Source organism: Perissodus microlepis, chromosome 23 (genome assembly GCF_051167445.1).
Source record: "Perissodus microlepis isolate ML-2025 ecotype Zambia chromosome 23, ASM5116744v1, whole genome shotgun sequence".
Classification (NCBI taxonomy): Eukaryota; Metazoa; Chordata; class Actinopteri; order Cichliformes; family Cichlidae; genus Perissodus; species Perissodus microlepis.
Window position 1 is genome coordinate 39,063,176 of NC_140482.1, and position 26,129 is coordinate 39,089,304.

Below are 26,129 nucleotides of genomic sequence, written 5' to 3' on the forward strand. Positions count from 1 at the left end.
GCGCAGGATGATGGACACAGACAAAACAAAACACAGGGCTTAAATACACTGAGGGAGCAATCAGGGAATGGGAAACAGGAGGGAAACACAGCTGGGGCAAATCAGGGCTAAGGAGACAAGGGAAGCAATCCCAGATACATTAACATGAGACACGGACTTTCAAAGTAAAACAGGAAACATAACACAGAGACGCAGACTTGACCCAGGTCTCCTAACACCTAGCAGGTGAGCCACCACTGATAAAATTAATCTACCATTTCTGTGCAAGCAGGTTCTGCCTAAATGGTACTAATGCTTATTTTAAAGAATATATCGTTCACAAACAGACAGACATTTTTTGTCCAGCTGTAACCTTTTTTTTTCATTTACAGAGAGGTTTTTGCTCGATCAAACCCAGTGACAGTGAAGTCCTGCAGTGGTGGAGCAAAAGTATCAGCAGAAACATCAACTTTCTCTTTTAGCTTTACTGATTTATATTTAACCCTTTAAAGCCGGTAGGAGCAGGCACGCTTCCTTTTGCATAACTATTTTTAAATCCCTGTAAATCCCTTAAACCCCTGTAGAACCAGAACCCTGTAGAACCAGAACCCTGTAGAACCAGAACCCTGTAGAACCAGAACGCATAAGCTGGCGCAATAATTTTTTTTTGCATATGAAACCGGAGGAGTTGTACTTACATCTTATGCCATCAGCTTGTCCTCGGTCACAGTTTCCTTCCACATATAGCTTTGCAAATATTGCATAAAAAGCGCTTGCAGGAACAAAAACATAATATTCCAGGAACACGCTTTGCCGATCCGATCAGCTGTTCGTAACACTTTCACATTGAAACAGACGTGAGCGCAAACGATGGCATGTCCGCCATTACCTGCCCGAAACCGGAAGTGACGTCATTTTCGCGGAAAATGTAGTTTTTTACTTGTAGGCCTTAAAAGCCTATGCTGGTGTTTTTATAAGTCATGTTTGACTTTATGCTTTTCTGAATAGTTTCTGGGATGCTTAGAACTCAAATTGCACTGCTGGAAATAGTTTATTTTGATGCACATGTTGTTTTCTTTGCAAATTTGCATCATAGAATTCTTTTTCGTTTTTCCTGCAGTATATAAAAATTGGTGTATCTCAAAAATAAAACTATGAAGACACTCAAAATAAATTTCCTGTTGTTGAAAACTATTTTTTGCAACTTTTTTGTATTTAAAGTTTTGAGGGATAAACCTCTTAAATTTCTCCAAGTAGAAATATATGTAAAAAAAACAAAAACGATTTTCAATTTTTTTGTAGTTTATTGCACTTTTTTGCAATTTATGTAGTTACTATGGACTTAATGCATACATATTATTAAAATATGGGCTATAACAGTTGTGTTGATGTATAGCAACTTGAAATGCTCCCAAAAATGGCACTACAGCATGTAAAAATAGTAAGCTCTGGTGGCCTTGGTTCTATGGTAGGTCTTAAAGGGTTAAAGTAAACATACCACTCCGCTAACTTGTTACTTACTAATATTAGTCACATTTTTTCTCTTTTTAGTCATAAAACATTAACGAATGCCTGATTCCAAAAGAAAGCATATTTTAAAACACCTAGGCCATTCACTAAGACTTTTCCCTCAATTGGGGCGATCGTGGCTCAAGAGTTGGGTGTTCGTCTTGTAATTGGAAGGTTGCCGGTTCGAGCCCCGGCTCGGACAGTCTCGGTCGTTGTGTCCTTGGGCAAGACACTTCACCTACCGCCTACTGGTGATGGCCAGAGGGGCCGATGGCACAATATGGCAGCCTCGCCTCTGTCAGTCTGCCCCAGGGCAGCTGTGGCTACAACTGTAGCTTGCCTTCACCAGTGTATGTGTATGAATGTGAGAGTGAATGAATAGTGGGTCCCGAAAAGCGCTATATAAATGCAATCTATTATTATAACCTGCCAATGAATGCTTATTAGGAGGTGATACAGTCATTCTCTCGGAGTGACCCATTGGCGTATTCTTATATTAACAAATCACAAAAGAGTAACTGGTAATAATTTCCAAAGTATGGTAGATCTTATAGATCTGTGCATGACCAGTAAAGTGGACAACTACAGTGCTGATCATACTTTAGGCTTGCAAGCTCTACATCTGCAGCTGATAAACATCTGAAGCTTACATTTTAGTCATGAATGTATGCACATGATGCAGATGCACATGTACATGTACAGTGCTGCGTGCTCACTAAAAGGGCCGATTCCATGCGTATGGATTGCTTAATTTTGCACCTGTGGGTGGTTCATCCATATTATATGAGTGGAATGCAGCAGATGAGAATCCTGAATGGGACGTGTGTTTCATCTATGACAACAGCTGCTCGTGCTGCTGTTCATTGGGTTTAAAGGACATGTGAGGAGCTGTGAGTACAGCCTGATCTGACTGGGGTTTCTCAAGTCGCAGATGTCCCAACTCAGGAGGGAGAATATGTTTCATAATTATTGGATTTCATCTCCTCCAGAGGATACCACCGTCTGGGAGGCAGAGGTGAGACAAGGCTGCATGAACAAACAGGCATATAGTTGTTGGTCTTCAGACTTCTCATTTTGTCGTGTTGAAATTTATACCAACTAAGTTTAAAGTTTTTTTTTCTCTAAAAGCATTTAATCACCTGATCTACTGGGTTGTTATTACTGGCTGATTTTCTTCACGGTGTTCCTCTTCTGCAGCTTCATCAGGGAACAAATCAGGCTTAGGTCTTCACTTGGTTTCTTCTAAATGTGGTTACAGAGTTTCAGAGTTTGGGAGCCAGGAGACATAATTTGCTTCACTGCATGTCTGCGCATGTGCGATTTTTATGTTGTTTCAACATCATGCAGAGCTGACCTCACGCAGAGGACGAGGACTTGCATTCTGAAGGTGCTGAGTTAGAAAGAAGTGAGGTCCCACCTTTTCTACCTCATCTGTGCAAACAGCTCAAGGCTACAAATGCTAATAAAATCTGAATATTGGATTAAAATCAGGGCTGTACTTGCACTGTGAATAAAAAAAGGCACCAGGTTTGGCAGGTAAAAGAAAGGAATGAAAAAACACAACTGGTTCTTCTGCAGTAATTTTAGTCCTTATTTAAAGATCTCTGATCAAGCTTTGATGTGTCCTTCATAGTATCAGCTACTTTATTTTGGTTTTAATCGGTTTTATTCATAAAGCACCAGCATCTTGTAGGAAGGCGGTCATCAGAATAGGGCAAAGAAAAGTGATGAAAGAAAAACATACAGAAAAAACAACCAGGACAAAGCAAAAACTATGAGAGAGGAGACAAAACTAATGGGATAGTGGCAACCAAGGCAAGGTTCAGAATCATCTGACTGAGCCGTAAATAAGATTCAACATTAAAAAGAACATTTTAAACTTAAGTAGAGAGGAAGTCTAATCGTCTAATTTTCCAGGTTACGCTCTTGTTTCGAGTTTTAGGTTTGTTAAAACATGACAAGGATGTTTTCTCAGCTTTGTTTTCCCTCAACTGTACAAAGAAGCTCCCGGTGGATCTCCCTGTGATGATCTTGGGTCTGGCCTATCAGACCAACATATAGGAGAGCATTGCATTACATTACAACCCCTCCCATCGTGTTATCACACATGTAACACTTCAGAGTCAAGAACCTATCACAGCAAATGCTGCATATGAGCTCACTGGAAGCCTGCTGTGTAATGTGATGTGAATTCCACAGTGTTTTTCTCTCTTGTGGGTTTGTCTCTCTCCAACATGCAATGAGATCCATTGGTTTTTGATCGATGGGGCGATCGTGGCTCAAGAGTTGGCAGTTCGTCTTGTAATCGGAAGGTTGCTGGTTCGAGCCCCGGCTTGGACAGTCTCGGTCGTTGTGTCCGAGGGCAAGACACTTCACCCGTTGCCTACTATTGGTGGTCAGAGGGCCCGGTGGCGCCAGTGTCTGGCAGCCTCGCCTCTGTCAGTGCGCCCCAGGGCAGCTGTGGCTACAATGTAGCTGCCATCACCAGTGGAATGGGTGGATGACTGGATGTGTAAAGTGCTTTGGGGTCCTTAGGGACTAGTAAAGCACTATACAAATACAGGCCATTTACCATGATGCTTATTTCTGTCTGCACAGTGGATTTTAAATCAAGCTTTAATTCAAAGGGTTTATCAAAAGTATTTGGGTTTAGGAATTACAGCCATTTTTATGGAAAGTCTCCTATTTTTAGAGGCTCATAACATCATTGTAGATATAAGGATTTTAAAACCCTTTGCAGATGATGTGGTATTCTTCATGTCATAAGGTCTTTTCTCTCGCCATCATTTTGGTTCTCTTAACCAAATTAATTCCATCTCACCAAAGAATTGTTTTCAGAACTGTGCAGGTTGTTTTAGGTGTTTTCTGGCTAAGTCTAGTCTGACCTTGCTGTTAGTGAGGGTACTCAGTGGTTTGCATTCGTTAAGATTGCAGAATGTGATGCACGTGTCTCCTCGAGAGACGCGTGAAATTATTTTTCTTAACTACTGAAATAATTCTGTCATCATGCATTTTTTGTCTTCTGTGGTCTTTCAGGCATTTTGGTATCGATGAGTCAGTGCATCCATTGTTTTTAAGAATGTACCAGCTTGTAGATTCAACCCTCCCCAAAAGTTTTTAATATCTTTGTTATAACAGTAGTCACCAAATACAAGTGGAATTAGCTGCAAATATTTTATCTGTTTAATTTGTAATGGAGTACCAAGGGAGCAGGACACATCTGGGCATGACAGCTAAAAAAAAAGCTGAAGGTCTGCACTTCAGTCACATTTAGATTGATTTGAAATCTTCTGAGGTGGTGCACAAAGGCACAATTACACAAAAAAGCTGTCTTTGTGCAAAGAAACTGTATGATCAAGGAAGGAGAGACAACCATGTCTGTAAAATCAAAGATGCAGAGTAAAGCTTGTCGAGACCCAAACATTATACACATCAATCAGTCTTCAGCTCCGAAGCTCATAGAGCCTCTCTGAAGATGTAAGAAACACACGTTGCATTCAACCTTCCGTTTCAAAAAATTAAAAAGTAATTAATGTTTTGAAAATCTTTAAACTTTAAAACTTCTGTAAAATAGATCTAGTGGGTTTTTTTTTCAAAGAAATACAAAAGAGAGACGCCACAGAGACAGCCCAGACATTAGAAAAAATGTAATTTTCCAAAGGCCAAGAATCTGGGTAAATGATGTTTCACAGCATGGGGGTCGATGTTGAGCATCAGTGGGTGTCTGAGTGCATTCCTCGTGTAGTGACCTCTGTGTGAGTGTGTGCACGGGTTCTTGCAAACCATATTTCTGCCTTGTGTCTGTGAAGTGTCTGCAGCTACGTCCAGGCTCTCACGTTGTTTTCCTCCTCTCAGCAGTCAGTGATGTTGATTTAAGCGGGACATTCGACATCTGGCGGACTGTTTGTTCTTAAGGAGTGGCCAGTCAGGGTGTCAGAGAGCCGTTATGTATGTCCTGATTTTAACCTCGCTCACACAACCTCTGTGCCCCTGTCGTCCTTTTTTTTTTTTCTTACACCTGTCATTTGGGGATTTTTTTCTGTTTGCTTGTTTGTTTTGCTTTTGCACATAGAACATAAATTAAACAATCATTAAAAAAATATATACTATGAATTTTTACACTTGCAATGACTGCCACGCATAACAAACTGACCTAAAAGCTAGATATTACCAGTCTGTTTCTATTTACGACTATAGGATGCCCTCTGGTGGAGCACAGGGAAAAGAAAGAGGAAAATCTGGAAGATTTAGGGGCTTTTTTTATGATTGAAATAGTCTTAATGACATTGTAATTAAGAAGTAGCCCTCAATAATTTTCCCCCCAAGTTTATTTGCTAATTCTAATATAGTCTCTGCATTTTAAGAGTAAGATATCTAGGCTTACTGTCAATGGTCACTTTATTAGGTACACATCACTAATACTGTGTTGGACCCACTTTGTGCCTTGTTAACTAACATATTTACAGATCCAATAAGTTCCTGAGACCTTGCCAAAAGATTTTGATCCATATTGAGATGTTAATGTCACACAGTTGCTACAGATTAGTTGGCTGCACATCCGTGATATGAAGCACTCATTCCACTGCACCCCCAAAGTGCTCTAGTGGGTTGAGATCTGGTGACTTTGGAGGCCGTTTGAGTTCAGTGAACCAAGAAATCAGCTTGTTATGATTTCAGCTTCATGGCATGACATATTTTGTTCCTTGAAGCAGCCATCAGACGATGGGTACACTTTATGTGGCCGCAAAGGGATGAACATAATGAATAGCAATACTTGGGTAGGCTGTGAGCCCTGCGACAGACTGGCGACCTGTCCAGGGTGTCCCCTACCTCTCGTCCTAAGACAGCTGGGATAGGCTCCAGCGCCCTCCGCGACCCTGAAAAAGGAGAAGGGAGAGGATGGATGGATGGATGGATGGGGAGGCTGTGGCATCCATGCTTTCATGTTGTTTACATCAGATTCTGAGCCTACCATTCAAAATGCCATTCAAACTCAGTACAAATTAAGTCCTATCAGACAGGGCAACATTTTAATTTTGGCAAACCCAAATTGTGGCCTCAGTTTCCGGTTCTTAGCTGACAGGAGTGGCACCCAGTGTTGTCTTCTTCTGCTTCGAGGTTCAATGTGTCGTGTGTTCAGAGATGCTCTTCTGCATACCTTGTGGCCTTTCCTATCAGCTTAAGCTGTCTGGCAATTCTCCCCTGACCCCCAGTATCAAGAGGCCAACTTTCCCCCAGAGATCTACGCTCAGTGGATATTTCTCTTTTTCAGACCATTCTCTGAGATGATCGTAGTGGGAAAATCCCAGTAGATCAGCATCTTTTATTTCTTTTTTACTTTTCTGAATCACTGTATGTGTCACCCTTAACACTTAACAACAGGATCCTAGGACTCATATTTAACATTGTTATATTTACATCAATAAATAAATGACCACGCTTAATATTTTTCTCCAATTTGTTTGTTTTTATCTTTTTGCTTGTCCAGAAATATCGACACGTTAAAGGCTTTGCAAACATACAACAGGAAAGGATTATATATCACTGTGAGACATCATTTTGACCTCTGTTCATAACACCCACAGAGATGAGCACACACAGCTGTCACAGCTCCACGTATAGCTCCTTCCTTTTTATTTTACATTTCAACAAAATAAAGCTACTTGTAACCTTTCTATGTTAGTTCTTTATTCCTGAAATTGAGTTCCTGTATTTTAACTTTTACTTCACTTCATCAAGGCTCAGCAGATCATGTGTCATATAGCATGATACAAACTGGTGTTTAAGGTCATCCCAGCGTGTTCGTTCTTTTAAAGTGAACCAGCTCCAAAACGAGTCATACACTCTTAGTTTACAGCTTTATATTATTACTTTAAACAACTTGTGAGTACTTAACATTTCACACTAAATATGCAAAGCCCTTGTTTTTATTTTGCGCTCCCGAAACTCCCATCACCCCTGTATTTAGTCACCTGTGTAATCACAAATTAGTGTTTTAAAAAAGTGCAGATCTGAAAAGACAGCGCAACATATAATTGTTTACTGAACTTACTGCAATGTCTGCAGAGAGCCTGGCTGGAGTGCAAACATACAGAATGCAACACCAGATCTGACTATACACTTCTGATACACTTTAATAGACCTCTCTGCATTGAATCATATCTGTTATTAATCTCTGTCTCTCTTCCACAGCATGTCTTTATCCTGTCTTCCTTCTCTCACCCCAACCGGTTGCAGCAGATGGCCCCGCCCCTCCCTGAGTCTGGTTCTGCAGGAGGTTTCTTCCTGTTAAAAGGGAGTTTTTCCTTCCCACTGTCGCCAAAGTGCTTGCTCATAGGGGATCATATGATTGTTGGGTTTATATCTGTATGTATTATTGTAGGGTCTACTGTACAATATAAAGCGCCTTGAGGCGACTGTTGTTGTGATTTGGCGCTGTATAAATAAAATTGAATTGAATTGATAGTTTATGATTTATACCACTATCCATTTAGGTTATATGTATGAATCCAGTCAATAATAAAACAGCCAAAAACTTGGATTTCCTCCTGTAAAAATAATTAATTTCAACAGTAAAACTGTTCTGTTTGCTAGCGAAGGACCCAGTTACTCAGACCTGAGTGTCCTCCTACTTGGTGGTGGCTAAAATGATTGCAAAGCGTACAGTGCTGCTCTGAAAACTTCTGATTGCTCAGGTCGACAGGTTTCACCTAACAAGTTGGGAAATGCACATTTTAGCCGGGCGTCAGAGCTTGTTTTATGACATAATTTTTCTGACCACATATCTGTATTAATTTCCATTCATAAACTTCTTTAATAATAATCAGGCCTCATACCGCTTCATTTCTGAGAGCCACGAGGACTGTTTCATAAACTAGGACAGGACATTTTCACTGCCATGTCCAGTAACTGTTGGTGCAATTTTATTTGCAAAAGCTAAATAAGCGAGTACCACCGATGCCACAATATCTTTAAAAATCTGACAAAAACAATGCGCATGTGCATTGTGCAGTTTTATACCCGTGGCCCGAGCTTCTGTGCCACCGAGCGGCGCAGAAAATGTTTTAAAAACATCCACAAAACTAGAAAGACATTTGAATCACGACCACACATTTAATTCTAGAATTTTTCACAAGTCTAAAAGGAAAACTAGAAAAACAAAAACGTTACAAGCAAGGAGAATCAAAGTGTGACATTTAATTTTAAAACGCTTTCATCTGCAAGAAACTTTCACTGAGCATCTTTTTAAAAATGACGAGAACCTGAAACTCTCAAATTATTTTCAATAAAGTTTCATCAAAAAACAAAACAACAACAAGAAGAAAAAAAAACCTAAGGGCTTGGATACAGAAAGGCTTGAGGTTAGGTCCATGAACTCAGGCGTCTAAAGCCTCTTTCAGACATGCGCTCTTCTTCATTAAACTGACAGCAACAACGTATCAGCATCCTGATCACTCGTCCTTAAAAGACAAAAAATTAAAATGTGGAAATCTGTCTAGGTCAAACCTAGAAACATCCATGTATTATTGAAGCCAGCAATATTACATATCACATGTCTGAAAAGGGTTTAATAAACATCTGAATTTATTTTACACGCACGCACACACACACTCATGCCAACTTGCGAATGCATAACAGCTGTGATGTACAAACAAGGTAGGGCTGTATGATAAATACACTATCACTGTATCACAAAAGGATAAACACACTTCCATCGAAAATCGATGGGAATTGTGCCAAAAAAGGAAAAAAAATAATCCTGATTTTAAAAAAATGATTTTTTCTCTTTTCTTCTTCTTTTTTTTTTTTTTTTTACAAAAACAACATAACCACATCATTACACAACTGTCTCCAGACAGGCATCAGTAACGGCGACCGAAAGCTCCGCCCTGCAGCCCGCTGCCCTGCATCAGCTGGTTCTGTCTGTTAAGCGCTCCGGAGAGAGACTGAGATGTTCCCGTGTTCATGTAGCCACCACGGCCTCTGAAATCAAAGACGCACCGACATCAGCTCTGTTGTGAAACCAGCAAGGCTAGCTGCAAACAAAACAAGACTGAATGCAGAAGCTACTCACCCAGCCATTCCTCCCCGAGCCATATGGCTCTGTCCTGGAATGGCTCCATCCCGACCTGGAATTTAAAAAAGAAGAAGAAAGATCCAAGTTAAGACAGCAGTGCTTTTATAGCTAATACCTAAAAGTGCAGGTTGACCTACCTTGCCAGGGTCTGTCTCCATCCATCTTACGGTTAGAATCCCAGTCACGACCGCCCTCCCTAATAAAAGACAGGAAAACGACATTAGTGGACTATAAAAGTTGCTTATTGCGCTTGAAAAGAAGCCAACATAGAGTGATATTCACCTGGGATTCATGCGCTTGTCATAGCCTCCACCCCAGGAGTCTCTTCCGTCTCTGCTGTGTCTTTCTGAGAAGTGCTACAAAAGGACACAAGACAGCTGAAATTTTCATATTCTCACATGCAGACGCTACATATTCTACACACTAAAAGTTCAGCGTTTAGTGGCTTTTGCTGTTAGTTAAAGCTCTGAACCACAACAACATATCAATACTGTGGGAGCTCACTTTAAAGAGCACTCGTGTTTGATATCCACACGCCAAGCTTGTGAAGCTGCAGTGCTCAGCCCAACTGTGTTTTATTTAACTTAAGTGGCTTTGCCGGTGTGCATGTTCCACATCTAGACTTCAACATGCAGAATTTAGGAGTCAGTGTGGTGCCAACAATAAATATTTGTGGTTTTTGTAACTCATGGCGTTTCTTTTCCTAACAGAATAATATCTGGGGGGAGGATGCAGGGTTCTTACCTGACCATCTCTGTCAGCACCCATATTACGGGTGTTGTCCCGCCTGTCCATCATCATGTCGTCTTGGTAACGTCCCCTTTCTCTGTGATCAAAATCCTGATAGCGACCGAAGTCTGAGCGGCCGTAACGGTCATCCATGGCCATACGCTTATCAGGCCAGTCATCTTTCCTAAAAAGGAACCAGAAAGACCACGAGGATCGACCAGTGAGCAGAGCTGTATCCAGCAGATAAACGCAGCATGCATCAGTGTCACACACACGTCACTGTACCTGCCGTCCATGTCGTAAGGCCTCTTAACGGGGCGCCGCTCCTGTTCATAGCGCAGCTGCTCCTGCTGCCGTCTCAGCTCCTCGCGCTCCCTGAGGATCCTTTCCTGCTCTCGCCGCCTTTCGTACTCAATGCGTAGCCTTTCACGCTCCAGGAACTGACGCTCCATGCGATCTGCGTCGAGGCGCTGCTTCTCAGCCTGCAAATGAAATCATTTGATTACAGTTAATTCATACATTTTTAGAACTAACAGGGATTAAGGTGAGAAGTGTTTATATGGGAGGAATGAAAGCAAATGTAGTGATTATGTGCAGAGTGCATCGGATTGAGAGTTGTACCAAAGGACGCATATTTGGAGGCAGAGAGGAGTCATGTGACGGTACCTCCAACCAGTGTCTCTTCCTCATCAAGTGGTTTCGCTCCTCCCTCTCTCGGAAGAGACGGATGCGCTCACGCTCTCGGTCAGGTCGGAATTCCCGATTGCGGTCACTGAATGAAAACAGCAAAGATCAGCTGCTATTTATTATCCGATCAAAACCTCAAAACCTCACCTAACTGCTAATATATATAAGTGTCTTTATGAATACATTGTGTATTGTTAAGCTCCATGATGGGCTAAGTGTTATTTCTGTATTCATGATCCTTACGTGAATCTGCGTCTCTCGACCTCCCTGATCTCCCTCTCCCTCTGCCTTTGTCTCTCCCTCTCCCTTTGCTCCTTAATCTGATCAAATGACAAGATGTCTTTCCTCTCCTTACTCGAAGAAGTTCGGTCCCGACTCTTGGTGCTCTGAAGAAAGAGCAGAAGAGTGTGAAGACGGGCATGATCTAACCACTTCATGCATCAACAAAACAACACTGATTAAGAGGGAGATGGCAGTTACAGGGTCATTAATCATTACTTACCCTCTCCTTGCTTTTGCTTTTGGTTTTGACACTGATAACAGGCTCTCCCTTGGACTTGTCCATAACTACAGTCCTCTCATTTCGTCCTGTCAAACAATCAAAATTATTAATGTCAAGTATGTAATAAAGGGGTTTTCTTTTTTAAATCATGTCCAGGTGGAAATTCTAACACATCTCACACCTTTGCCATCTTTTCCTTCTCCCTCAGACTTCTCATCCTTTCCATCAGACCTGCAGAAACATCCATATTGTCAGAAATCATTGAACAGTTAACCTGATCCTTATCTTGGTTCATACAAAGGGCTAAATGTCTGACAAACTACCCAGACACATGGCATGCTAAAAATATAAATACACCTGTGATATTTAAAACCTCACTGGGCCAAATTTTCCCAGCAGAAGAGGCACTTTTAGCGATATCACTCAAACACAAGTAAACAGTCTGGCAGTCTTACTTGGAGTCAGTGGAGTGTCTCCTGTCAGTGCTAGACCTCTTGGGGTCGTTCTTGTCAGCTGGCTTCTTCCCTGCAGGTTCATTTTTAGCCTGCAATGTTTAAACGGGAACACGTTTATTCACAAGACCAAGCTCAACATCAGTGTGTTTAAAGAAACAAATACTACTGCCTTCTCTATAGCTTTCTAATTACTTCAGATCATTTCTAATCTTTGCCATTTCTAACCATTTTATTTACTGCATGTTTTTTTATTTAGAGCTAACACTTTGATCTGAATACAACCATCAGTTTAACAAAGTTTTAGGCATTGCAATACAACTAAACAGAAAATAGACTGCTGCTTCCAAATGATCAGACTGTCAGATGAAATGTTAGTTACTGTAGAATAAATACTAAAATCAGCCGTCCTTCTCCCCACACTCACCCGCTCCACAGAGATCATCCTGCCATGCAACTCGGTCCTGTGAAGGTGGCTGATACACTTGGTTGCTTCCTCTGTGGATGACATGGTGACAAACCCGTAGCAGCGAGCCCCGGGACTTTTGGCATTGGTCACCACCTTAGCTCCGACAACCTGCAGGACATTTATAAAGCCCATAAATATTTCCTGTTGCGTCCATGCAGAAAGTAAGTGTCTGGCGACACTGGTGAGAGACCGTTTTCAATCGACTAACCTTGCCATATTTGCTGAAAAGCGTCTTCAGATCAGTCGCTCTGGTAGTGGAAGAGAGACCACTGACCCACAGATTCCTGCTGCTGCTTGCTGCGGCCCCAGCTCCAGCACCTACACATGTGCACCATAAAATTAATGAGCACACAGCCACTGAAAACAAGACCACCAAGACAAAGAAGCCATTTGATTTACTCACCCTTTTCATCCTTCGACTCGGTCTTGCCATCTTTCTCCTCAGAGCTAGAGAAGAAGGGGAAAAAAGCCATCAACCTACAACGGTGAGGATGTTGGCGAGGACATCCACGATCTTCTGGCACACATGTTTGTATTTCTGTTATATAGCATCTCTCATTGCCTACAGCGATCAACCCAACATGTACCATAGTGCAGTGATGTACTGGCGAATAAATGGAGTTATATCCTCTGGCAATCCGAATAGTTAGGTTTTTAATGGATAATAAAGTGGGACAGGTGAGTGCAAGGAATGAAAAATGGGGGAAACAAAACAAAACAAATGTACAAAACGTTTTTACCTCCAAAAGAGCATCCAAATTTTGCTAGCACAAAGGGGCCAAAGCAACAGAGATAACCATTTTTGGTTTCTAGTATACAGAAAGCAACAAACCTCTTTTTCTGATCATCGCCCTCTACAGAAGAGGACTCTTTCAGTGTCGAGGCTGAATCCGCAGCAGCTTTCTCTTCTGTCTTCTCATCCTCCTCAACCTTCTTAGCCCCCGTTTCTGAATCAACAGTTTCAACCTCGCCGCCCTGTTTGCTTACACTAACAGCCTGCGACATTTTGTTTTCACCGTCAAGTGTCTCTTCTGGGGCGTTCTGTTCCTCCCCAACCTCTTTGGGATCAGTCCCCACAACATCCCCGCTGCCCTCCGCATCTCCAGCGGCAGTCACGTTGGACTGGGCACCTGTGTCGGACACACTTTCTTCCCCTCCGACGGTGGCTCCTTGGTCTTCTTCAGGGCTCGTCTCGTGGTGTTGATCTTCGTTATGCGGCTCAGATAAACAAGACCCGGCTACTTTGTCATTTTCTACGGATTTAACAGGAATAGAATGGCACATAGTTTAATCACTTCTGAAACACATCAATGGTTAACGAGGAACTGGCAAGGCCTGGATTAGGAACGTCATGACCACTGGCCTGTGCTCTTAGAACTATGTATTAAAACGATGACCCTAAAGAGAGACTGGAAAAGGGCCCAAAGGCTGTTGGGACAACCGAGCAACTAAAGGGGCTAAACTCATTTCTCAAGCTCAACCACTTCACTCTTTTCACCTGATCCAAGACAGACAAAGAGTAGAGTGCTGAAGAGAGCCACAACATCAGCAGTACACTGGAGGCTCGCTGAACTCCATCTTCTTTCAGCCTTTGAGACTTTTCCAGCGTCCATTGGTAGTAAGCAGACCTTCAGCTCAAGTCCAGCAGTTTCTTATCCAGCTGATTTATGATTCACCGTCTTTAAAAAGTCGTAAGAGTTGACAAATCTTGATGCATCTTCTTTGCCTTGACCTTCACGTGGCAACCTAGAAACACTACAATCACCTGCACAGCTTAAACCTCCCTCACCTTGAAACTGAATTGCTGGCAGTGTGAATCAACTTGTTAACCACAGTCACGTGAGTGTGTGAGAAGATATATGGTAACTTGACCGATATTTACAAATGAACAAAGAAAAGATCATATGTGGCTAAACAAATTTCAACACCAAGTCAGCAATTCCCTTTGGGCTTCCAGTCTCTCTTGTTGGTTGAAACTAAACAAAGTGTTTGCATTTTCAAGCTTAACACTGCACATCTACACCTCAACCTTATGATGAGCCAATTTTTTTTACAGTACCTGTTTCTTCTTTTGTGTCGTCAGCCTCTGGATCCTGAGCCTTTAACACAGAAAATTATGTCTCGTTCAAAACGTTATCGTGTTTTAACAGGCTCTGCAGGTGTAAGAAATACTTGTCAGTAAACCTACCACATTGGCTGCTGAAAATGTTGCATCTTCATCCTTATCCAGCATCTCAAATTCATCCATCTGTTAAAATATATTCAAATAAACTAACATTAAAACAGAGTTACAAGTAAAGATTTAGCAGACAGGTTTCTAGTATTATCTCTCACCTCTGGACCTCTCGTGTCTTCTTCTGACTCGAGTGCCCTGTAGTCATTTTCTTCATTCATCCCCGAGTCGTCCTCTCTGTAAAAGTTCTCGCTTCCATACTCGTCATCTTCTGCCGGTATTCCGTTGTCATTGTCAGTCTCATCCAGAATGTTCATGTCAAGGATGTCCATGTCCTGCATGTTCTCATGTTCATGCTCATCCTCCTGATTATCCTCCTGATGAGACAAAGACGTTTTTAATACGTCAGCCGTAGCATCCAAACTGGAGGAAAAGCAAGATAATCCTATCAATAAACTTACATGGCCATCGCGGGAATCCTCCTCCATAGTGCCATCCTCCGGTTCATCGTTCTCCTGCTTGGTATCTAAAGAAAATACACTTTAGTTTAATCTTCGCCTGATTTTGACAGGTGTCTAAATCTCTCCCACGCATATTCTGTTATCCTTGCTCTTGCTATACTCTTCTTTTATAACGAAATACCGTAATTGTTCACGAATGCTGCACAAGCACGAAATACAACGACATGACATATTACGTGTCACCTGCCTTGCAGAAGCCTCTCGGACACAGAAACAAACGGAAAACATGCTGTTTTAAGAGCTTGCTGCAAATCTTACCTCTGGCAGCGCGTTTAGGTGTGACGTTGGCCTTTTTGGTGGTCAACTCCGGAGCGACGATAATCTCGTCGGGATTCCCACCCTCCTCCTCGATTGCCTGTTTGTCAAGAGCACGGCAAAAACGCTTTACAGATTGTACATTTAAGCAACAGTTGAAATAAAAACATGTCAAATAGGTGAATGCACGCAAATTAGCGGCATTAGCGAGTTATTTGGTACAAGCGTATGCTAGCACTTAGCATACATTTAGGGTCAACGGCCTCGTAGCGTAGTACGCTCGAAATTTTGCGGCTGTGTGAGCGTCAAACTAAACTTCTATAATGCAGGCCTTTCTGTGCATTTTAAGCATTGTTATTCAGCGACTGGCTGCTTAAGGGACTGTAAAATTCAGACCTTTTTAAGACGCTCTGATAGCACGCTCTTCACGCCCGTCGTGTCCAGGTTTCGTTTCTTCAGCTCGGCCTTCAGGTCTATGACCCGCAGCTCCGACAGTTTGCGCACTTCTGCACCATCCGGCACCTCCACATCTGCTGATGGGTCAGCCATCGCAAGACACGGGAAAATATCTCTTCAGCTTGCAATAGTAATAATAATATTCCTTCCAAGAGCCGTGTTTACTGGCGCCGTACAACGAATGGAAGCAGCGGGATTACTAAACTACTGCAAAATGGCGGATGCTGCAAGCAAAGGTGGTGACGACACAGCGCAGGCGCAGTGCAGCGATAGTGCGGCGACTGGCACCAACCAGCAACAAGGATCTGATGGCCGGGAGAGCGCAGAGTATAGTAAAGTAAGCAGCTGCTGTTATTTATGCAAGCGTTAAAACACGATAAAAGCACACAGACCGCTATTTTAGTTAGGAGTTCTTCTTTTCTGCTCCCATCATCTTCATCCTTCCTACCCTACCTCTTACATCCTCCTCTGTTACACCAACCATATCCACTCGCTCCACCCTACCTGCACTCTTTTTCACATGTCTTGTGCACTGTCCGCTGCTTTGGATGGTTGACCCCAAGTATTAAAACTCTTCCTCCTTCACTGTTACACCTGTCTCCCTCTCATTCACACACTGCTGACTTTTATTCCTTTTCTCTCCAGTGCATACTTGCACCTCTCCAGGCCATCTTCCACCTTCTTCCTATTCGTGTCATCTTTGAACGTCATAGTCCATCTCTGCAAGCAAGAATGATCTCAGATGTAATCCCACCCCCAACTTAAACCCATATGTCCCTCCAGCTGCACCTCACCACTGTCTTACTGTCTTCATACATTTTTTTCTAATGCATGTTACAAAAAGGTTAAAGGTATAAAGTTTATGCTTTATTCTCCTGTTTTGAAGGCAGTCTTTGGGTTGCATAACATTGTTACAAATCCATAATAAAAAAAAAAAAACATTACACAACTTAATGCATAGTTAAAACAAAGATCAGAGCTTAAACGGCCCCCATACAGTCCGGGCCGAATTTAAAGAAATGCCATATTAACAGGACTTGTCTGTCAAGCTTTCCACACATTCATGATTTTGTACTGCCGATTTATTAGTGGGTAAAGGCTGAATCTCAGTCTCAGAAAGAATGAAAATTGTACATGTCACTGAACTTGTAGTTTGAGTCATTTACTTTACTGTGGGGCAAACTTTTGCTGACAACAAGAGGTCGAGGGTTATCTAGTATTTCAGGACTGTCAGTCTCCTCTGGCACATTGGCACTCCTGGGTGATGTCGGGGAGCCACCGGTGAAAGACACACTGGCACTTTGTGCATGATGTGACCATGTGTTTGAGGCTGTACCAGTCAGGGACAAGTCTTCACCAAAGGAGGAGCATCCGGGAACGTTAAAAGAGTCGAGGCTGAAGGACGAGGAGGCAGAGCTGACGTGAGCTGCTCGGGGTTCGTGGAGATTGAGTTTGGAGACCAGTGGTTTGCCGACTGTTACTTGCTGCCTTTCTTGTACTTCCTCATCCATGTTGGAGTAGGTGTAATGAAGGCATATTGTGAATGTGAGCTCCCTCTATAAAGACAGTAAAAAGCACAATTTATTTTGGTTTTTTTTTAGCAGTTATGAAAAAGTATCGGCTTCAGTCTTCAATGTATATGATTAAACTGCCTTTAGATGGCATATATAATTTTTTTAAAGTTTCTTTAAGGCAGTGATTCCCAAAGTGTGGGTCGAGGCCCCCTGGGGGCCACAGCAAAACAAAAATTCTGTTTAAACTTATCTATTCACATATTTATATAAATGTATTTATTTCTATAAAAACTACATTAAAACTGGTAATAAGAGGAGGTTACTTTGTGACATTACTCATTACTTTGACCCTTTGACGGGATTTCCTGTTTTTTAAGTGAGCTGCAGCAGGCTTGGCATTGGAAACGACTGCTCTGAGGTCATAAATAGAAGAACTTATTGTAAAAATAGGGAAAAATGACAGACCTTGAGTCTCTGCAGGCTGCGGATGTGCGTGTAGAGACTGTGGGCTTCTGGTGAAGGAAGCTCCTCTTTTATCAATAATAAACAGCCAGCTTCCAGTAGAGACTCCTGATTGCTCTTCTTCAAATCAATGTCCACATCCTGCAAAAGTGATACGAAAACTCTGTAAAGCTCAGTGCATTTTCAATTAGATGCTTGTGCTTTAAGGAGCTGCAGCAGCAAATTTAGTCCTGGGTAAAATTTTGTCTGTTCTGTATTGAATCACAAGCTTTTTAAATCTAAGTGAAATAATGTGTCACACACCTCAGGGAAATCGGTAAGCTGAGCCGAGCAGGAGACTATTTCATCGGGTTTGTCAAGTATCCGAGTGTAGATGACCATGACGTTGGAGAATTCTGCAGCAAATCCAAGCTGAACCTTCACTCCACAGTCAAACTGGAGGTAACGGCTTTCAGGGAGAACTGTGAAATAAATAAATAAATAAATACGAGTAGAAATGTGCCTTTTGAAATATTTCATCATTTCAGTTAATACTTTTTTTTTACCATGTGCAATAGCCCACTGCAGGTTTCGAGCTGAAGAGGATGCAGAACACTCAGAAACCTGTATCCTGTCAGTGAGGGAGCGTCTTTCAGAGAGATTACTGCGGAGCTCCAGTGCCTGCCGCCCTCGTGTGATTACACAGCGACCCATGTCTGAGAAGAAAAACCAAGCTTTAATATTGGGAGCACAGATGTGACGTGTCTATTTTTCTGTTGCAGGACATTATTTTAGTTTAAAACACTTTAATAATAGGACTAATATGCATTTTAAAAAGTGTCATAGATGATCTTATAGCTTTAAATAACTGGAAGAAATCAATTTAATAGTTTTTCTTGCAGGCTGTGCCACTAGATCTTAAATCTGTCATAAGACTAAACAGGCCATAAAATCAACAAATAATTGTAAAGATATTTAAAATAGAAATGATGCACTCAGTTTGCAGCTATAGTTTGCACCATTCAGCGTGGGTTACCCCAAAGAGTTCTCAGTTTTTTCATGCTACAGCATGTATAAGTGGGATATGACCAGACCTGCAACATCCTCCTTGTTAAACAGCATTTAGTGGGCTTTCAGGTTTCTCTTCATATCCACGTTGGCATATTGCTACACCTTGACTCAATCCATCTAAGTCTGGTAAATGTTGCCAATGAGTCAACACGCATGATAAGTACTTACATGAAAAATCAGTGAGTATCTCCCCACTGACCCCCCTGGAATCAGCTTTTCTTCCTCCAATAACTTTGATAGATTACAATGAAGCCATGAAAAATTTACCTTCGTTCTATGAGCCATTTCCGGGTCACATGCATTTTAAAAACATAAAAGTGGCTTTAATAACAGTGCTCACAGTTTACACACATTACAAAGCTTCACCAAGGGTTCGAGCATCGTGCCAAAAACAAAAGGAATCAGTTTGTTGTTGATGCTCACAAAGTAGGAGATGGATATGCAAATTTATCCCAGCATTTCAGTAAGTGTCAGGAATAATCATTTCTCACTCCTCACACGACTTTGCAGAATTCCTGCAAAATGAAGGATGTTGAACTGTTTTCACAGTTGAAATAACTTGAAAAGAAAAGCGAATGGACTTCTGTAAGTTTTGTGAAGACGTTTCACGGCGCATCCAAGAGACATCTTCACTTCTAAAACTGTCGGAGTCGGAGGTGTTTAAACCCTGTTGGGGGTTATCCCTTAAAAGGGTCGTTGACCCACTATTAATTGCGCTTTATCACATTAGCCAAGACATGTGTCAGTGACACCTTGCCTCATCCTATCATGTGACCTATTATAGTAAACTGACGCAATATTTTGGGGGAGCTTGCAAAGGATCTCAAGACTGCACTGTAGGTGGCCAACAGCTGGTGTCAGTACCCAGCCACTCTGTTCGATGATTGTTATTCACAGTGGACACAGATGGCCCCTTTTACTCCTCTTTCAAATCTTCTGTCTTTGAGTTCCAAAATGTGAACACTGGCATCCTCGAAAGAGTGACCTTTATCCTTTAGGTGCAGGTGTGCAGCTGAGTCTTGTCCTAAGGACTTAAGAAAATCTCCGGGAGCAGTGCGGCACTGCCAGAGCAGTCTACTCTGAACGTGAAGCCAAACTGAAATCAGATATGTTTTTTACATTTTTTTACATTTTTTTTCCGACAGATTGTTGAGCGCTCTACCTTCAGCCACTCTGTCGAGCATAACGGTGACCTTCTCGTCTTCACAAACTCGCCGTTTGAGGAAGCTTATGAAGATGCCATTTGACACGTCTTCCCTCTTCACCTCATACGCTTCAGCGTCTACGCATCTAAAAGACAGCAACTTTCACATGAGTTTGACCTTGTAGCCTGAAGTAGAAATACACAATAAGTGCTAGAAAACAACACCCGATACTAAAGAAATTCAAAACTGAACCGCATTTAGGACTGGGAACTTACGTGGCATAACCAAACACTATATTTGCTGTGACCTTCAGCAGTCCAGGCTGCACGATGACATCATCGTGTGGGTTTCTGAAAAAGAAAACGCACGAACAGATTCAGAGGGTCTGCTCTAATTATAATGTCATTAAATAAAAACAAAACAAAACATACCTTTTGCGACACATGTCCAGCAGGAATACATTAAGACCGGTCTTCTTCTCCTGCATCTTTGTGAGTATATTCTGTACACACAAGCAGTGCTCTGATGTGTAGGAGACCGGCGCGTCAATGGGAACCATGAAGCTGTTTCCATAGTTCTCATAGCCATGACCAGCAAAATATAGCAAACCTTCAGAAGTAAAGAAAAACAGATGCAATTATTTATCCTAGTTGTATTTTTCTTTTTTTTTTTTAATTAAAAGTAGATTTTACAAACACAGTGCTGCATTTATTTTATCAGTAAAGCGCCGTACAGTCGCTCAAAGTGGACAGACGTATGCAGCAGACGTACCGTAGACTCCTTTGTCAAGCAGCAACAGGAACTCAGTAACAGCGCTGTGCATCTCCTGCCAGTTGAGGTCGAGCAAGGAAACCACCTTGAAGTCCAACTGTCGAAGAAGGTTGGTCAACTCGTGGACGTCAGAAATGGGAGCACACAGCTGCGTGTGGTAAATGTAGTTCATGTTACCAATCAGAAGAGCGACTTTGTCTGTGGCTGTGGACAGGAAGAGAATGAGCAGTGAAACACCCACAAATCGACAAAAGTAAGACTCGGTATTTGTCTGTTTGCTCGCGTAAATTCACCATAAACGTCCTTGGCAGATGGGGACGAACTGGCTATCTGTTGAAGCGGATGTATTCCTGCTCTGTAGGTTTTGTGGACTTCCTGTGACTCTGAGAACACCAAAAGAAAAAACATGCTGTGTTATCTGATAACTAACAGTTTGTTTAACATCTCGTTTTCACTTCTGTAAAGCATGGTAACCAGACTTACTGTGTACTTCACATTAACCCAATTAACCACAGCTATCAGTAGCTGTTTTTGGTTACAGAATACACATGCACACTATCTATAAATACCACTTTTTAATTACTTGTTATATTTAAAAAGAGGAATCAAAGTCAGACAGGACATAGGAATTACAATACTATGGTAGTTCCTCTAAATATTCTACCAGAAATTAAAGAGTACCTAGACCGCGGTCAACCTGTACCCAGGAGGCGTCAGTGACAGAACTGGGGCCTGCATGAAAGTCGAAAACAAGAACAGTTACCACAGCACGGTACTGCGATTTTGTAACTATACAAATGTGAAGTGTCAGAGTTATTGTAATGTGCTTTTACTTATTTACTTCATGCAAATATATAAACATTTTAACATTAAGAGCTTACTAAATTTTCTCATTTATGTTTACATTCCTAATTTAGAAAATACAAACAATGGCTCACCGATGGTGACTGTTGCCGTGCTGCTCCACACCTCATGATACAAATTGAACACCTTGCACGTGTACTCTCCTCTGTGTGCTGTGGTCACACATGGGATCTGCACAGATACAAAACATACGCCACATAGAGCATCAAGCTGACATCAAGCTACAACCTCCAGAGACGGAAAATGAATGTGGGAGTGCTATAAACTTGTAACTGCCAAGTGAGTATGGGCACAAAAGTGACTCCCGGTACATGGAGTGATTTGGATCCTTACTGATACTCACATCCCTCGTGGGGGACCAAAAAGCCATCACGTGACAGCCAAAATGTAAATATTTAGGTTTTAAAAAGCAGAACCCAGAAACCAATAAATGATGCTCACGTGCCAATCTCCATCTTTTATATACAGTCTATAACCGATATAACAATCAGCTGCATTTTAATGTGAAAGTTTAAAAAAAAATTAAGGTGTTGCAGACATGTGACATTTTCTTACAAATGTTAAATGGACTGATTCTTATATTTATACTTTACTTGAGTAGAAGACGTCTTTTTTTCCTACGCATATGTTCTTTCTATCCAACACTCACCAAGGAATGAATCTCAGGGTTCAGTATCTTGCCCAAAGAAACTATGGCATGCAGACTGGAGCAGACAGAGATCGAACTAGCAACGTTCCGATTAGTAGATAAACTAGAATACTTGCTCTATCTCCTGAGCCACCCAATTTAGGATCAAGTGAACGAGGTTCCAGTCACAGAGGTCACACAGTCGCCACCCATCCAGTAAGCACCGGTGGAGGTTGATATCAGTTGCTCGTGAAATTATTACTAAAGCCCAGGTCACACAGACCAGTCAGTGAACCCCCAGGAACCACTTGCCACTAGGGAAAAATGTATTTTCCTTATCTGGTTGATAAAAAATTGCTTGGATGGACATGACAGATGTGTCTACAAGCATTGTGCAGTTAATCTGTGATGTTGAGTCATAACTTCTGCTTTTAGGTGAATACGGTACTCTCTCTGCAACAAATTTCATTCCCCACACAGCTCCAGGACACATTGCCAAATAGTTGTTTTCCATCCCAACTATATCCACATGCACAAAAATGCCCATCTTTCCATCGCAAATGGTGAATATATCATATCCAGTGCGCATGACGTCACATGTAAATCTACCGTGCTCTTTAAGTGAATATAATTCAGTGGTTTTCATATCCAGTAGAGAAGCAGCTCTGTGCAGCTTACTGCTTACTTACCCTGAGTGAGCTCGTCTTTTGTTGTGGCATGGGCACTTTGTTGTGGTACCACTCATACTGTGCAGGTGGGTTTCCCTCTGCAGTGCACTCCAGGACTAGAGTGTCCCCCTCAGAGGCTGCCTGGGACTGCGGGCGCTGGATGATATGCAACCCGCTCACTGAACCTGGAAACAGACTGCTGCTGCAGCCTGAGAAAATTCACCAAAACATTACATCACATGCTGAAAGATAAATTAAAACAACGTCAGAGAAGCAGAAGGAAGAAGAACCTGCAGAGCAGATCAAGCGAACTTGAGCCCACTTGGAGAAAACAAATTTCTCTCCATGGCTTATCCTGCAGATATAGTGACCCTGGTGGGTGGGGCTTAAAGGGCAAAGAACCAGTTCTGAGGAATTTCCTGATTCCCCCAAAATCTATAAGACAAAAGAAAAAAAATATCAATATGCATGAGAGTTCATAGCTGAAACTGTATTAAGATATTAAGATGGCAAGCTATCTCATTGCCTCTGCGGGTTCATGCAGGAATCTTTTTCCTTCTTTTTATAATCCATTAATCACAAAAATTTCAGTGACCTCCTGTTTGCCTTTGAACCACTGGTAGCCGAGTCCGGGGGGACCAGAGGCCCTGCAGGTCAATACCACATTGCTGCCAGGTGCGGCTTCCTGGGACTGCGGCTGCACTGTGATCTGAATCTGCTCTGCCACTACCACACAAACACACAACATGAGCAAATCATCAGATTTATGACACGTGCAAAACAACCAATACTGCTGTGCATATGTGAGTAAATCAGACTCATTGTAAATCAGTGGGCTCGTGCTTGCTGTTTACAATCTGCATACTACCTGAATACGGACACACCCCCCATTTCTTTATATAGGGGAAACAGTTTACCTGAAGATGAAGTGGAAAGAGTTGTGATGTTGTAAGAGAGAAGCATACATCGCCGAGGCAAAAAAGAAGGAAAAAATGCGACTGGGGAAACTTAAATAATGGTGTCTGAAGTCTGAGGAGGCAGCCAGAAAAGGGGCAGCTTTCCAAAGAGGTTACACAGGCGTGATTACTCCAATTACTGGCTGAAATAACGAGGGTGCCGAATTACTTTTCCCTTGAGATGCTCACTAAAGGTTAAACTTGATATGAGAAGACTAGCAGGGTATAAGAAAAATAAGAAAACAGGTAGAGGAAAAGGAGCATGTGATCTGTCAGCCGCAGATGATAAACTTACTCTATGAAACTGGACTGTAAGTGACGAATCCAGTATAGCCAGAAGTCATGTTTAATTAAAGATAGGATGAGATAAGAGATACTGGAATGTATCTTTTACATTTAAATGTGTTTAAATGTAAAGGTTAAAGCCTATACTTTACCATTAAGCATTCTGTTTTCTTTACAAGTAATTTTATTTTTAAATGTTGATGTATTTTGGGGGATTTTGTGGCTTATGGGGTTCTGGAAAACTGTCTGTAATTATCAGGGTTAGGGTTAGCCTTATTATTCGTAATAGTAGTATTTCAGTATTCATTTATGCATAGATTTGTGTGTATGCCCTGTTAGTAAATGCGGGTCAGTGGGTTTACTGTAGTCAAATGGCCTCCACAGTCACATGATTGAGATGACAGTCACAGTCATTAGAATTAAGGTAGTTTTGAAGGCAAAAGGAAGTACTAGTGAGGTGTACCTAATAAAGCGGCTTGTGAATGTGTGTTTTACATGGTCTAAACAGGACTATGTCTTCCTCCTGTTTATAAGGAAACAGTAGGTAACAGTAGCAGTAAGAAACAGACTTTGCATATATAACAGCCCAGTGACTTCTCCTTTACCTGCAGTGGTGAGGAACTGCACAGCTTCCTGGTGCTCCATCTTCCTCAGGCAGTGGAGCAGGAAGTCCAGGGAGCAGGAACGCTCAGCCAGTAATGCCAGCAAGGTGCGTGCTGGGCTGCCTGCAGCAGTCAGCACCTGGAGAGAACAGCTGGTCAGCTCCCGCTCACTGCAGGAGACAGGGCAGTGTGTGATGTTAGCAGATGGTGGCATAGTCAGTCTTGAGGGGGATCCATAACCCCCCATAACCACACACCTTACAGTAGAGACACAGCTTAAGTTTTAGAAACTGTGAATAAAGCGTAAAGCTACCACCTTCACGTGATGCCTTCAAGGTCTCACCTGCAGCGGAATTTCGGCTGCTCGGACACCGCGTTAGCTAGCTGCCTCCATCCACAGGTGGAGTTGTCCAACATCTTTGCCAGCTTAATTAGGATTTCGTCGCTGAGAGTACCGATGCTCCTTTTCCACTCCTCCATCTTCGTAATTCTTCACTACTAACAAAGCAGGACATCGAATTTAAACTTTAGGAGCTAAAATCGCCGAGTGACTGCGCAGTCGCGGTTCCTCTAACGCTTCTACCTCGAGGTGTGACTGACAGCGGTGATCTACAACATTGCTTTGATTGTTGAATGAATGCACTACTTATTCGCCTACGGAGCCGAAATGCCATTAACCTACGGGTTGTAAACACAGCCTCGGGTTTTCCCGTTTCTTACTTTATGAAAAGCCGCCTATAACTGCACACGCCCGCGGATCATAGCACCGCCGGGAAGCAGGATGAAGACTTAACAACGAAACCCCCCGAAATTGAACTGAGTTGAACTCATACCAGACTATCAAGACGTCCATTAATAGCTGCGCCAAGTGCCGCTTCCGCTATTTAGCGCTACTAAAACTTTAGTTTTTGGGGGGATTTTAAGCCGTTAAATAAGCGCTGGACTTACCAGATTTACAACAAACCGGTGTTCAAATCTCAGATACATAGAAAGAGGAACAGAGTTACTTTTACATTAACGAGATAGATGATGCATCGTGATACAATCACTCTTCCAATCTTGCATGATTTGTTCCCCAGATGAGTCGCTTCTCATTTCGGTTCCTCGTTTCTGCAACCCCTGCTGCGCGCAGTCATTTGCATGAAGCGTTTTTTATGGCAACACCACCACTGTAGCTAGTATTTAAAGATCAGCGCAATAACTATTACAAACTGCGACCCAGAGCTTTTCCTGACTTGGGGTTGGGCTGAAAAGCACCGACTTACCAACCGTGAACACAGCTCTACATTACAACCTAAAGTGGTGCCACATCTGGATACCTAATATCAATTAAAGCAATGGGACAAACTCAACTTTTGAATATAATTTCATTTTT

The 26,129-nt window shown here is 42.1% G+C and overlaps 2 protein-coding genes across 3 annotated transcripts; both read right to left on the minus strand.

Moving 5' to 3' along the window:
• Positions 1–8,577: 8,577 nt before the first annotated feature.
• safb (scaffold attachment factor B) lies at positions 8,578–16,068 on the minus strand. 2 transcript variants are annotated; one of them, XM_084922091.1, is made up of 21 exons: positions 15,750–16,068; positions 15,357–15,453; positions 15,039–15,103; positions 14,739–14,954; positions 14,593–14,652; positions 14,464–14,503; positions 13,237–13,657; positions 12,808–12,851; positions 12,613–12,722; positions 12,363–12,512; positions 11,939–12,027; positions 11,665–11,714; positions 11,484–11,569; positions 11,225–11,367; positions 10,916–11,066; positions 10,580–10,776; positions 10,310–10,478; positions 9,848–9,921; positions 9,703–9,761; positions 9,563–9,617; positions 8,578–9,471 (listed from the first exon to the last, which is right to left on the minus strand). In XM_084922091.1, exons 1-21 carry the CDS (start codon positions 15,900–15,902, stop codon positions 9,351–9,353), a joined length of 2,550 nt encoding a protein of 849 aa, XP_084778217.1. In that variant the 5' UTR covers positions 15,903–16,068; the 3' UTR covers positions 8,578–9,350. The 2 variants fall into 2 exon arrangements, with proteins under 2 accessions (XP_084778217.1, XP_084778218.1); XM_084922092.1 differs by having other exon boundaries at positions 10,961–11,066; positions 15,750–16,064.
• A 595-nt stretch (positions 16,069–16,663) lies between these two features.
• Positions 16,664–26,015, minus strand: malt2 (MALT paracaspase 2). Its single transcript, XM_084922093.1, has 17 exons — positions 25,703–26,015; positions 25,098–25,252; positions 24,758–24,924; positions 23,507–23,637; positions 23,202–23,346; positions 22,933–23,120; positions 21,690–21,786; positions 21,433–21,483; positions 21,045–21,134; positions 20,752–20,955; positions 20,412–20,589; positions 20,256–20,330; positions 19,998–20,125; positions 18,331–18,480; positions 18,089–18,246; positions 17,789–17,926; positions 16,664–17,365 (listed from the first exon to the last, which is right to left on the minus strand). Exons 2-17 carry the CDS (start codon positions 25,232–25,234, stop codon positions 16,922–16,924), a joined length of 2,481 nt encoding a protein of 826 aa, XP_084778219.1. The 5' UTR covers positions 25,235–25,252; positions 25,703–26,015; the 3' UTR covers positions 16,664–16,921.
• Between the last annotated feature and the right edge of the window lie 114 nt (positions 26,016–26,129).

Bases quoted from the DNA above. Each gene is read 5' to 3' on its own strand.
- safb (XM_084922091.1), bottom strand. From the start codon at position 15,902: ATGGCTGACCCATCAGCAGATGTGGAGGTGCCGGATGGTGCAGAAGTG. The intron at 15,104-15,356 runs GTAAGATTTGCA...TATTTTCTTTAG, and splicing joins ACCTAAACGCGCTGCCAGAG to ATACCAAGCAGGAGAACGAT. The intron at 10,479-10,579 runs GTACAGTGACGT...GTTCCTTTTTAG, and splicing joins CCTTACGACATGGACGGCAG to GAAAGATGACTGGCCTGATA.
- malt2 (XM_084922093.1), bottom strand. From the start codon at position 25,234: ATGGAGGAGTGGAAAAGGAGCATCGGTACTCTCAGCGACGAAATCCTA. The intron at 24,925-25,097 runs GTGAGACCTTGA...TGTCTCCTGCAG, and splicing joins CAGCCGAAATTCCGCTGCAG to TGAGCGGGAGCTGACCAGCT. The intron at 23,121-23,201 runs GTTCTTCTTCCT...GAATTTTCTCAG, and splicing joins TCGCTTGATCTGCTCTGCAG to GCTGCAGCAGCAGTCTGTTT.